Source organism: Sinocyclocheilus rhinocerous, unplaced genomic scaffold (genome assembly GCF_001515625.1).
Source record: "Sinocyclocheilus rhinocerous isolate Xijiao unplaced genomic scaffold, SAMN03320098_v1.1 scaffold629, whole genome shotgun sequence".
In the NCBI taxonomy this organism is placed as follows: Eukaryota; Metazoa; Chordata; class Actinopteri; order Cypriniformes; family Cyprinidae; genus Sinocyclocheilus; species Sinocyclocheilus rhinocerous.
In genome coordinates, this window is record NW_015652278.1 from 607,506 (window position 1) to 620,005 (window position 12,500).

The window sequence follows — 12,500 nt, forward strand, 5'->3', positions numbered from 1 at the left end:
AAAATATTCAACTATAAACATTATTTTCTTTGGTTTTTGGGGTGAAATATGACCAGGACATGCATTACAGCATGTTTAAAGTCTATATTATTTCAGTAGCATCATGAAGAGCTCAGCATACCAGATGCTTTGCCATAATCTGCTGATGTATCGTGGGATACAGGAAGTGGAGTGTTCACTGTCTCTGTGTGTCTCTGTATTGAAGGCTCAGCTCCAGACAGTGTATTAAAGCTCAGCTCTCACAGTGACACTGAGATCTGTCTGCCCTCTGGAAATCGATGCACAGGCATTTCTCAACATCGATTATACAATTATGCAGGTTAAATCATCAAGCCCACACACTCTTACAAGAGAGGAAGAGTGCGTGCACTCTTGAAACACACACACACATGCACGCACACACACACATGCACACACACTGCAGGTGCAGGTACTTCATGAGCTGATTAGAAATGCCACGGGGGAGTTGAACATCACTCTTAGCAGCTCCAGAGCTACACAATTGAATCATAATTAATAGTAGCAGCAGGAGGTTGTGATCCACACACACACACAGCACTACTAAAGCTGTACATACTGACAAATTATGCAGAGTGAAACACAGCAGTGTCACTAAAGCCTTCTACCTAAAGAATCAGTAATACATATTTGACCATACACCATGGTATTATGGTAATATCTTTGTTCCCCCATTTACCATTATATTACCAAATTTTCTGAATATGCACAATGGTTATGTAATACTTTTTTAAAACAGGAACCATGGTAATTCCATTTTCTGTCTTTATTTTGAATATGCACAATGGGGTTATACTATGTTCCCTTTCAGTCGGTCACTCCGAGTCACGTCGGTGACCGACGAATTGGGATATCGCTTCGATAGACTAATCTACTTCGAGTGTAAACTAAACGAGCCAATGCACATTGGCATGCAATTATTGCATCCAGCTACCGCTGATCACAGCATGAGTATAATAAGGCAGCAGGTGCAATGCATACCAGCTTTTCGCTTCGGAGCCGAGCGACAACATCGTTCTGCTCTATATTTATTTAGAGAACTACGAGTTCAGCACGCTCTCGCTAAAGCTGTACATACTGACAAATTATGCAGAATGAAACACAGCAGTGTCATTAAAGCCTTCTGCATAAAGAATCAGTAATACATATTTGATTGTATTGGTATTATGGTAATGTATTTTTTCCATGTACCATTATATTACCATATTTTCTGAATATTCACAATGGTAATGTTATACTTTTTTGAACAGGCACCATAGTAATACCCTATTATTTAAAAAAAAATGTTTACCATAGTATTTTTTTTGTACCATGATAATACATGTTAATGATAAAACATGTACCATAGTATTACCATGTTTTTTTAATAACCATAGTATTGTATTTTTTAATATGTACCATGATAATACCATATTTAATTTGAAAATTCACCATGGTAATACTATGTTTCTTGAATGTGTACAAAAGCAATAAAATGTTTTTTTTGGACATTTACCATCTTTACAAAAAAATGTAAGCATCAATGGTAATACTATGGTACTCTGAAATATACCATAATACTGAAATTCATGTACCTTGGCATTTATTGCACATGGTACTTCTGAGAATACCATGATACTACTATGGTCCCTTTTTGAATAGGGACCATGGCAATACCATGCTTTTTAAAAGTTGAATATGTACCATGATAATACCATGTTTATTTTGATTGATTCTAATATACACCATGGTAAAACCATTTTTTAATGTACCATAATAATACAATGTTGTTGTTGTTGTTTTGAAAATGCACCATTGTAATACCATAGTAGTACCATGCTTTTTGAATATGTACAGTTACAGTACCATTATAATAACATATTTTTATATGCACAATGGTAATACTATATTCTTTAATTTACCATAGTTTTACCATGTTTTTTGAATATGGGCAACGGTAATACAATGTTTTTTTGGATGTGTACCATCATAGCAATATCATGTTTTTTGCACATTTACTATCCTTACAAATAAATCATGTCATCAGTAATAATACTATGCTACATTGAAATATGCCTAGCATTTCAGGTGGTAGTTCAGATAGTTTCACAGTACTGAAATTCATGTACCATGATATTTACAGTACACTGTATTTCCAAGAATACCATGATTCTAGCATGCTTCCATGTCCAAAAAACATGGTAGTACCATGGTACTTTTTTGTAAGCGATGGTTCAGTAAGTATAGTTATATTCAATTGGTACATGAACACAGACTCAGTACAATTTTATATATAAAAGTACCATGGTACTGCCATCACTGTGCCATAGTACTCACTCCCTCTGAAAACTCTCAAAACAGCAGCTGTAAGAGCTGTTTGAGGTTATTTTAACTCTCAATCCTCCTGTTACTAGTCATAAAATATCACAGTTCATCAAATATAATTTGGCAATGTTCAACACAATTCCTTTTGTTAGCCTCTGGTCTCATTACAATGACACTGTCTTGTTTTAGTACACTTTATGTCCAACAAATTGTGTTTATATGTGTGTGTGTTTGTGCTCTCAACGTAAAATTATGCAACTCTCCCGTCTCTCTCTCTCTCTGACCGTCTGTACTTGCAGCCCGGCTCACTGCAATCAATTATTGTTACGGTAGAATCATTAATAATTTCCTAATGAAAATGATTCTGTTGATCTCTGTTGTATTTTAATTAAACATAATTACGCTGGCGCTCAGAGCTGTGGTGGGGACCCCTTCAGGGTACAACCCAGTTTTAACACCCTGATAATGAAATTTTACATTGTGTGCAGTTGTTTGGTTATTATGCGTTGCAGCATTTTCCGCTGTTCAAAGATAAGAGATAATAAACCTGGCACCTCCATGTGCTTTGCCTCCATGCTTTTCAAAAGGGAAGATGAAATGAAAACAATTTAATGGCCTTAACAGTTTAAAACATGACAGTGTTTGTCTTTTGTGTCGTTCCAAACTCAGCTGGCATGTGTCTGTCTTCTAGCGCTTTATTGTCAGATTGAAACCCCTCACCCAGCACTGCGCTTACACAAATACATGCACACAAATGCAGATAAATATACGTTTGAAGGTTCGGTTTTGTACAGTGATGAAACAGTTCAGTGCCTATTAGGGTTGGGAATCGAGAATGGGCTTGTATTCAGAACCAATTCCAATATAAAATGGCAACAAAATAATTTGCATGACATTTGGTTCTGATAGCGCTTCTGCATTAATATTGAATTTACAGCACCACTGCTAAATAAATCATATTTAACTGTGAGTTTCAACCGAATGTTATAAGGTAAAACTTGGCACCAATAATTAATAATAATAATAATATAAAAAGTCTCATTATATACAATGACAAACACACAACATATGTTATATGTTGAAATGGTTGAAAAATTACTCTTTTGAGACCATCAAAAAGAAAATTAGTTCCAAACTCAGTTTAATGACTTTTGTTTAGTATTTTTGTTTAAGGCTTGACACCACAGGTGAATATGGTAAAACATATTTAACTAATAGATATCCTCATACATCCACAGTTGATTGATCATAGTACATTAAGACAATTGTTTTGTATTACAAATTTTCTTAAATGTTGTTTAAATATGTAAATTGGGCATTATCTAAATAAATATGCACAAATTTGCATACACTTTCATAACAGAAATATAAACACTAGATAAAGCCAGTTTCTAAATTCTAATTGCATTCTGTGGACATATTGGAGAAAAATAAAACATATTTTGAGAAAACAGCCTTTTGATATGTATTGTAATTGGATGTTATGGAAGCAAAATAGACAAAAAATCTAAAAAAAATTGACCAGTGCGTAGAAAAAAATTGTTTTGTCTATAGTGTCTTAACCTAATTACGGGGTCCTTCTTCAGTGTACTAAAAGAATCATTTGAATCATTAAACAACTACTGAAGAACTGGATTTGTTAAAGGGATAGTTCACCCAAAAATGAAAATTTGATGTTTATCTGCTTACTCCCAGGGCATCCAAGATGTAGGTGACTTTGTTTCTTCAGTAGAACACAAACGAAGATTTTTAAGTCAAGCCGTTGCAGTCTGTCAGCCATATAATGTCAGTGGATGGGAATCACGGCTTTGAGAGTCAAAAAACTTAAAAATCTTAGTTTGTGTTCTACTGAAGAAACAAAGTCACCTACATCTTAGATGCCCTGGGGGTAAGCAGATAAACATCAAATTTTCATTTTTGGGTGAACTATCCCTTTAAGTGGAATCAGATCTGAATAAGAATCACTCAGTTCTTTAGGATTCCCATCCCTAGTGCCTATATACACAGATAGAAGATTGGAGACAGAAGATTATGAAAAGAAAAGGCAGGAGGTCAAGGCAGCGATGGAGGTCAAGGTATTGTGTCTCTGCTCTGACTCTGTCACAGCAAACGCACAATAGAGATGTGTGGAGGAGAATCAGATGGAGAGGAATTACAGAATATGAGCTGCACAAAGACACAGTGAATTAGTCTAGTCCTGCGGTCTATGAGCTTATGTAAAACGCTCTCGTTACACTGGTCAATTTCCACATGCACAATGGCCAAATTTCCCCCTCGACTCCTCTGACACGCTCTATCTGACTGTTCCTGCTTCTAAGAGGCTTAGAGGAAACTTTTAGGTGACCTTTAAATAATCAGACACACTAGAGCAGAATATCTGAGAGCTCAACTCTCTGCTGCCCAAATTTCAAAATAATAAATTTTGAGTGTCATTTCAGTGTCTGACAGGCACATTAAAACAACACAACTACAGTAGGTTACATAAATAATAAATTGGCTTTAAGACAAAATAAGTGTCAGATCTGTGATAATTCAAAGCTGTTAATTTAGTCACGAAGAGCCAGACTTTCAACTCTCACCATATACCTGGCCAAGAACCGCCCACTTATGTAGGAAAAGAACATCTGACTGACATGTAAATCAACCAATCGCAGTTCATTTTGTTTTTGCATGCTGTTTAGAGGCGGGTTTATCTAAAATCGATGATTCCACAATAATATATTGAAGAGGAAAAAAATGAAAAAAGCAGAAATGTGCACAGACCTTGTAATGTTCATTCAAAAGTCATTAAAAAAAAAATATATATATATATATATTTTTTAAAATTAAAGCATCTATATTCAGAAACGGCAATAAACATATTTCATTTGAGCCAAAACCAAGAAATACAGAGGATAAAGGAAAGGCTAAAAAGATGGAAGATAATAAGTTAAGTGTTTGTTTACAGGTGTGCTGTTTCTAGTTTTCCTGATTATTCTCGCTACTATTTTCAGTGTGTCCTCCACTGGTCGCTCAGAGCAGCCCGCAGGAAATCACACACACCCAAAAGGCCTGAATACAGTTTAAATAATAGATTAAACTGTACAGGACTGTGACATGCATTTATTACTGGAGCAAACACACAATTCCCATCTTCACCATGTGTGTCTGTTCATAGAAAGTGTTTTAGCACGGTGAGGATGATGTTGTGTACAGGGACTGGACTGGCCTTGAGAGAACGCTGATGCAACTATTCGCAATAAAATGTCAAAAAATCTGTGCTGTATCCTAAACAAGCATGTCAGCCAACAGGGAAAATGTGCATTATTTTCTTTCTCAGAGACTCATTTTTTTTTTTTATGTACATATTTATTTATTTAATCCCCAATTTTTTGGCAAACACTTACAAAAAAGTGCATATAATGAATTAATTAATGTTACGGCCAAATATAACAAATGATAAAAGGCTGAAATTAAAATTCTATTTTGTTTTATAAATAAATAAATAAACCCATCTTAAATTTTATTAGTGAATTTAGGCATTGTTACAACTGATAATATTAACAAAATGGAAACTGATTATTCATTTTGAGATTTGCTAAATGTTACATTTAACAGCGTTATTAAATTATTTGTTTAAAACATTATTTAAAATATGAATTACAATATTTAAATATTAACTTTAAGTGAGCATTGAAAGATGGCAAAAGCATGCATTTACACATTTAAATATCCAGTCAGACCTATCAGCATCCAAAACTGTAACTATCCGTTTGATAAAATACAGTTCAGCAAAGATGAATCAGTGACCTCGCAGTGGAGTCATTCTCTCTCACTATTAAATATGAAGGAAGAGAAGAAATTATAGAGACTTAACAAAACACTCCAGAAATCCTGTTATTAGCCTTTTTGTTTCCCATATTCAGTCTCCTTGCAAAAAGATTAGACGATTTTAAAAGAACTGCGTAATCTTCTTTAACAGCTTATCAAAACTTTAATGATTTGCTGATAACGTGCACAAATGAAGGCGCTGGTAAAGAGGATCAGCCCCACAGTGCAGTGCAGTGATTAGAAGATGAGAGCTGGGAAACGAAAAATCCCACGTCTGCCTCGTGTTCATTTTGAGGGGAAATAATCTCTGTTTCAGCGCAGAGAGAGTCATAATCATCTGAAAAACATTCGGCTAAATGAGAGCTCTCGCTCTGGAATCCTTGTACTTTGTTTATTTACTTTTTTATACATGCACCTCAATGCAATATAGCCATCAAAGCATGTGTTCATAAAGAAAAACACTTCAAATTGTCATGTCAGCATGCTTCTCATAAAAAAATGTATCATGCTAGGCTGAAGACTGAAATGAGCCAAATTACTTCGCTAACACCCCAGCTAATACCTTTTACCTTGTTAAGAAGAGGTTGTTGAGAGATTTACTGGACAAAAAATATCGGTTGACTTACACTGATAGACTCAAGCCAAAATAATGACCACACACAACACTCTAGCAACTACCCAGCAACGCCCTGACAACCACCAAACAACAACCCTAGCAACCATGCAGCAATACGAAAACCCCCAAACAGCTTACAAACAGAGACACATTTTCCTCAGAAAATCTAGTTGTTTCTACAGTAAAACTGTATTAACGTGCTATTAGCTGAAACACAAAATTGTATTGAACATTTTTTGTACAATGTAACTTACGTTTTTACAAAACTCCATAACATACCTATACAAACAATTCACTGCAGTTTCCAGCTGAAATGACCACTAATGGCAGTAAAAGTGTTAACACACATAATGATTACAGGGGCAGATTATCAATTAATAAAGACTTATTTTTGAGCAGTTTCTTGCATAATACTATGTTATGACCTCAAAACAGTTTTACCATAGTGCATTATTTGTAATACATTTTGACGTTTGCATCACAAAACCAGCTGCATATGCATGGCTGGTCCGACATACTGTAGTAAACTTGCTCGGTAGCTCATCTGGTACAGATATGAGTTTTGTGAAACACACTCGTCACAACAAAAGAGCTCAAAGACTAGCAGAAGCAAGCTAAGATAGCATGGTTACTTAATTAAATGGATTTTTACCTCAGATTTGCTTTTGTTAACACTATCGGTTAGGTTTAGGCAGGTGCTGAGTGCAAATGGTACATTATTTTCAAACACGATAGAGCATTAACATTTTAGCACATCTCACTGGACATATAATTTCCGAACTGCTGCAATACCTACAACAACAAACGTAATAAAACATTGCTAGATTCACGTCTCACGTCTGTTTTGGATAAAACATAGCACTTTTTGTAGTGCCACTCACTGGACATTTCACTTTGAAACTGATGCGAAACATGCAAGAAGCAATGAAATATTGAGTTTTAATGTGCTGCTACCTGTAGCTGTGTATTCTCACTCATACTGTGTGAAGTTTAGACAGCAAGGATGGGTTATTAATGTTGCGTTTGAAGTCCAGATGATTTGCTACACGTGCGCAGTTTGATGCTTGAAGAAACACGCATGAATCAGTCACGCCTTTGGGCCATCCACTGTTGAAATGCATTTGGAAACATGTCAGCGAATGACATTTTTCGTAGCAAAACCACAATGACCTGTGACCCCACGACCTTACATTACAAATCACACTGCTAATAGATGTAAGAGACAGAGAACCGAAGCCACACTAAACATCTCTGAGCATTAGCTGTACACACACGCGCGGGTCAAACTGGAAAGAAAGAAAAGAGATGCAGATAGCGGAAGTGTGCGGTGCTGGTGTGTTTGGTGCGGGGCAGATAAAGCGTCCTCTTACCTTTGCTGTAAACCACACAGTTGTTCTTGTTGTCATCTGTTCCCTGCCAAGACACATCCAGCAGCCACCTGGGGCCTGCGTTCAGCACCAGCGGGACGTGCAGCTTCGTCTTCTGCAGCGGTGGAGATAACACACACACACACAAATCATTAGGTTATTTGGGGACAATTTCGCAGCAAGCTCATAAGCAGAAGGAACTTTATAATTTTTAACAGGGCTTAACAATAAAGATTAGGCCTATATGTTTAATTCAGATTTTTTTCTTGAACTTTCAACACAGGGAGTGTGACAATTTTGGGTCAGTTAATGACCCTTGCATTTATACATTTAATGTTATTTATTGATTATTATTTAGTTCAGTTAAGTGTCCAAAAATGAGTGATTGTCTTGAAAGCATCAATAAGAATGTGTTTATGAATTTATCGAGTTGTATTATAGTTGTATTATTTCCAGCTAGTCAAACAAAATAAAATAAACAAAACATATATATATATATATATATATATATATATATAATACTTGTGCTAAATGTCTTTTATTTTCTATTTTTCAGACAATAAATATCTAAACATTGGACGACTGGACAAACCCCTGTAGCTTGTGCATAGCACTGTGTTGTACACGTATATATATATATATATATATACATACAAATAAACAAACAAACAAATTAATAAATAAAATAAAAAAGTTTTTTTTTATTTGAGGATAAAAATAAAAACTGATCATTCTTTGGAGGTGGGGAACTATACATTTTATAAATATATTCTAGAGACATATATTCTTATGTGTAAATGTCAGTTTGTTCAGTATATTTATCAGAAAATGTTAATTTTGTGGTCAGTAAGATTTTTTTTTTAAATAAATATTTTTTTAATTAGGCCTTAAGAAATAAATACTTTTATTCAGCAAGACACTGAAGACTGGAGTAATGACTGCTGCAAATTCAGCTTTGCATCACAGGAATAAATTACATGCTAAAATGTATTAAAATAGAAAATATTTTTTTAAAATTGTAATATTATTACTGTTACTGTTTTCACTGTACTGTATTCTAGTTCAAATAAATGCAGCCTTGAGAGTATAAGATACTTCTTTCAAATCATTAAAAAAAGCTTCCCGACCCCAAACTTTTGAACATTGGCAAGTCATCACAATTTACAATAACAACATTAAAAAATCATAGAAATCCAAATATTTTACATTTCTGCAAAGTTTAGTGATAACGTGGCACTGGCCATCCTTATTGTTAAGATTTGATTTAACATCCTTCCCTCATTAAAAGGGAATAAACATAAAACTTAACCTTTTTAGGACAGACAAAACAATAATAAGACAACTAGTCTCTCCTGTGGATGAGAAGAGGAGAATTCTGGGATATATATGTACACATGATGAGAAATGACACTGAAGCTCAAGCGGTTTCTAGAGTTTATTGGTGTGTGTTCAGTATCAATAACCTTTCCACCAACTCAGCGTCCTCTCATTTAACTCCGGAGAGTGTAGAATTATCAGGCCAATTTTTTCCCAACGATCCAGTTTCTGATCTCTCCGATTACGGCCTGATCTCAGGTGCCTGGGAATTGCAAAAAGAATGCGGATGGCTTTCGGAGGAGAAGGCGAGTGTTCAGGACTGAACTTTGGCCACATTGTGCCTCCCTATCGCCACCATCTCACTATTTCCTGCGACGGGCCCAGAAGAATTTAAAGAATCAGTATCCATTTCAAAGACCGATTGAGGTTACGTTTTTATAATGCTCTGGCAAATTATTCCGAATGTGTAACGTCATTTTTCTTTTCTGGCTGGGGTCGAAACGCACCGCTTTAAGTTCTATCTATAAGGTGAAAGCGGTAAGATAGAGAAAAGCTACTAAAATGCACTCGCACCCTTTTGTGGAGAAAGGGCCGCTGCTGCTGCCCGGCTATTCTCTATGCCAGTTTTTTTTCGATTTCATTTTTCAAATGACTTTTTTTAAAGGCCAATGAAAGCCTCGAGAACATCTTCTCCTCACTCCGAGGCAGGATTGGTAGAGATCTTGGACAGCTGTTACAGTATCCCATTACTGGCAGGCAAAATGTCTGTCTTTCTGGGCCATTAGACTTGACGCCCCAGGCACACCTTCATTAGAGTGCAGCAGAAATAGTTTGGCTAAGTGAAAATGGGCTGGAGTCACTCTCAGGCGGCTCACGTGACATCATTTCCTTTCTGAGTCCACATCCCCTGCAAGTGCTGAGCTATTGCGATTTGCTCCAGCAAAGTATGCATTCATGACAGAAACACACTGTCAAACTATATGTCAGAAGGAAGTTTTGCTCAGCGGTTGCTCTTTCAAAGCTCATTTGATCATCAACTTTGTTTCAGGTGTTCTTTAAATTCTTTAGGAGAACCAAACAGACAGCGTAAATAGTTATACAATTAATGTGGGTGGCAAAATTCAGATTATGAGAATTTAGAGAGAATCTTATTGAGATCTCTCAAATTTGACTGCAGATTTGCTAAAAATAAAGGTACCACGAAGAACCTTTAACATGCATGTTCCATTGCACAAAAAGTTATTTTAGTGGAAAAAGGTTTTTTAGATTATTAAAATGTTCTGCACACTAAGAAAAACATGTTCTTTTAAAGGGGTCCTATTATGCTCTTTTACAAAGTCTTGATTATGTTTACTAAAATTTAAAAAGTGAAAAAGCATAATAGGACCCCTTTAAGAACTGTTCACTGAAAGGTTCTTTATGGAACCCACAAGGGTGGCTCTGTGTAATCGCTGCAAAAACCAATTTTCCCCTTCTGGAACCTATTTTTTTTTAAGAGTAGTATCTTAGATTTTGAAACAGGTGAGAAACTCACAAAACAGTTCATTGTGAGATTACAAACATCATTTTCTCAGCAGAAGCAGAAAACCTGAGAAAAGTCTCCATTTGCTCTCCATTTAATTTAGGAGAAACAAATGAGGTATTAAAACATATTTTTGTTGTAATTTTTATCCATTTGCTCTCTATCTAATTCAGGAGAAACAACTGAGATGATTTTTATTTTTCATGATTCTCTCACTAAAACCTTGTCGTAAAGGGTGTTTTGATCCTCACCTAGTCTCACCCACCTGGACGTCTATGTGGGCGTCTTTCCCCACCCTGGCAGCGAGACAGAGTACCCTCGGTCATTTAACATAGCTCCCGTTTCACATCTCAAATTAGCCATACAATAACGTCTTACATCCAGGCTGACCTGAGAATTTTACAGGCCTGTCAAAGAGCACCGGAGACCGTCTGATTGTTGCCACGACAACTATCTAAAATGAGAATCAGATTAACCCTTTCTCTGATCCCCACCATCTGGAGTCATCTCTTATTCAGAAGCAAAGGTCTGCCCTGTCTGTCTTTCTCTCCCTCTATTTCTTTTAAGGCCCAGAAGCTCTCCAGCCAAAGCAGCTAATGATGCAACTCATGAAAAAAATGGCCCCACATGTGAATTGTTATATGTAAATGAGTATCATGTGATGCAAATCCTGCTATTTATCAATATTATATCCTGTATGCAGTCGGCAGATGTTTCAAAAAGCATTTTCAAATTATATGACATGACCTTCAGTGCAGTTCTGTTATCATCTCTGAGATTATTTAGTATTTTAATGCAATTTTGCATAGAAATATCTTTGACTATTATATAAATATGTACACTACTGGTCAGAAGTTTGGAATAATTAGATTTTACAGTAAAAAAAAAATACAGTAAAAACTATAAATATTATTACAATTTAAAAGAAACATTTTCTATTTTAATTAATTTTAAAATGTAATTTATTCCTGTGATGAAATCTGAATTTTCGGCAGCCATCGTATCACATGATACTTTAGAAATCATTCTAATATGCTAATTTTGTGTATAGTTTTTATCAGCTATTATTATAAAGACTTTTTTCAAAAACAATAAAAAATCTTAATTATTCTAACCTTTTAAACAGCAGTGTAACATTTGCAACATTTCCATACTTTGCAAAGTATACAGTACATACTGCATACTATACTATTCTCTAGTCGATCTGTCAGAGACCCTTGCATCACTCTGTATCTATTGAAACTGACCACTTGTTTAAACAAATATACAGTGTAATCTGTGATTTTAGCACCTGAATGATTTTAAGACATCTAAATTACAAAGATAGGCTCAATATGTTCAACTGAACAATCTTCAAGGTAAATATCATGAAGCAAAACAAAAAACTGATCAAAAACAGATTGCAAATAAACACACACATTCCACAATAAACCAGTAGATATTGTTTTGCAATCTCTAGTCGATGTACAAGTGAAGCGAAAGCGTCTCTCATTTGCAGACAGATGCTGAGGTGACGCTTGATTTAAGACCTTCACCCGAGGCGCTG

At 35.4% G+C, this 12,500-nt stretch overlaps 1 protein-coding gene across 1 annotated transcript in view; it reads right to left on the reverse strand.

Moving 5' to 3' along the window:
• The window catches only part of LOC107714317 (zinc finger protein ZFPM2-like), a gene marked incomplete at its 5' end in the record, with an annotated part of 76,798 nt that overhangs the window by 48,140 nt on the left and 16,158 nt on the right, over window positions 1-12,500 (reverse strand). Inside the window, one exon of the mRNA XM_016520128.1 lies at window positions 8,119-8,230. Within this exon, the coding sequence (XP_016375614.1) occupies window positions 8,119-8,230 (112 nt within the window). The remainder of the gene's footprint in view (window positions 1-8,118; window positions 8,231-12,500) is intronic.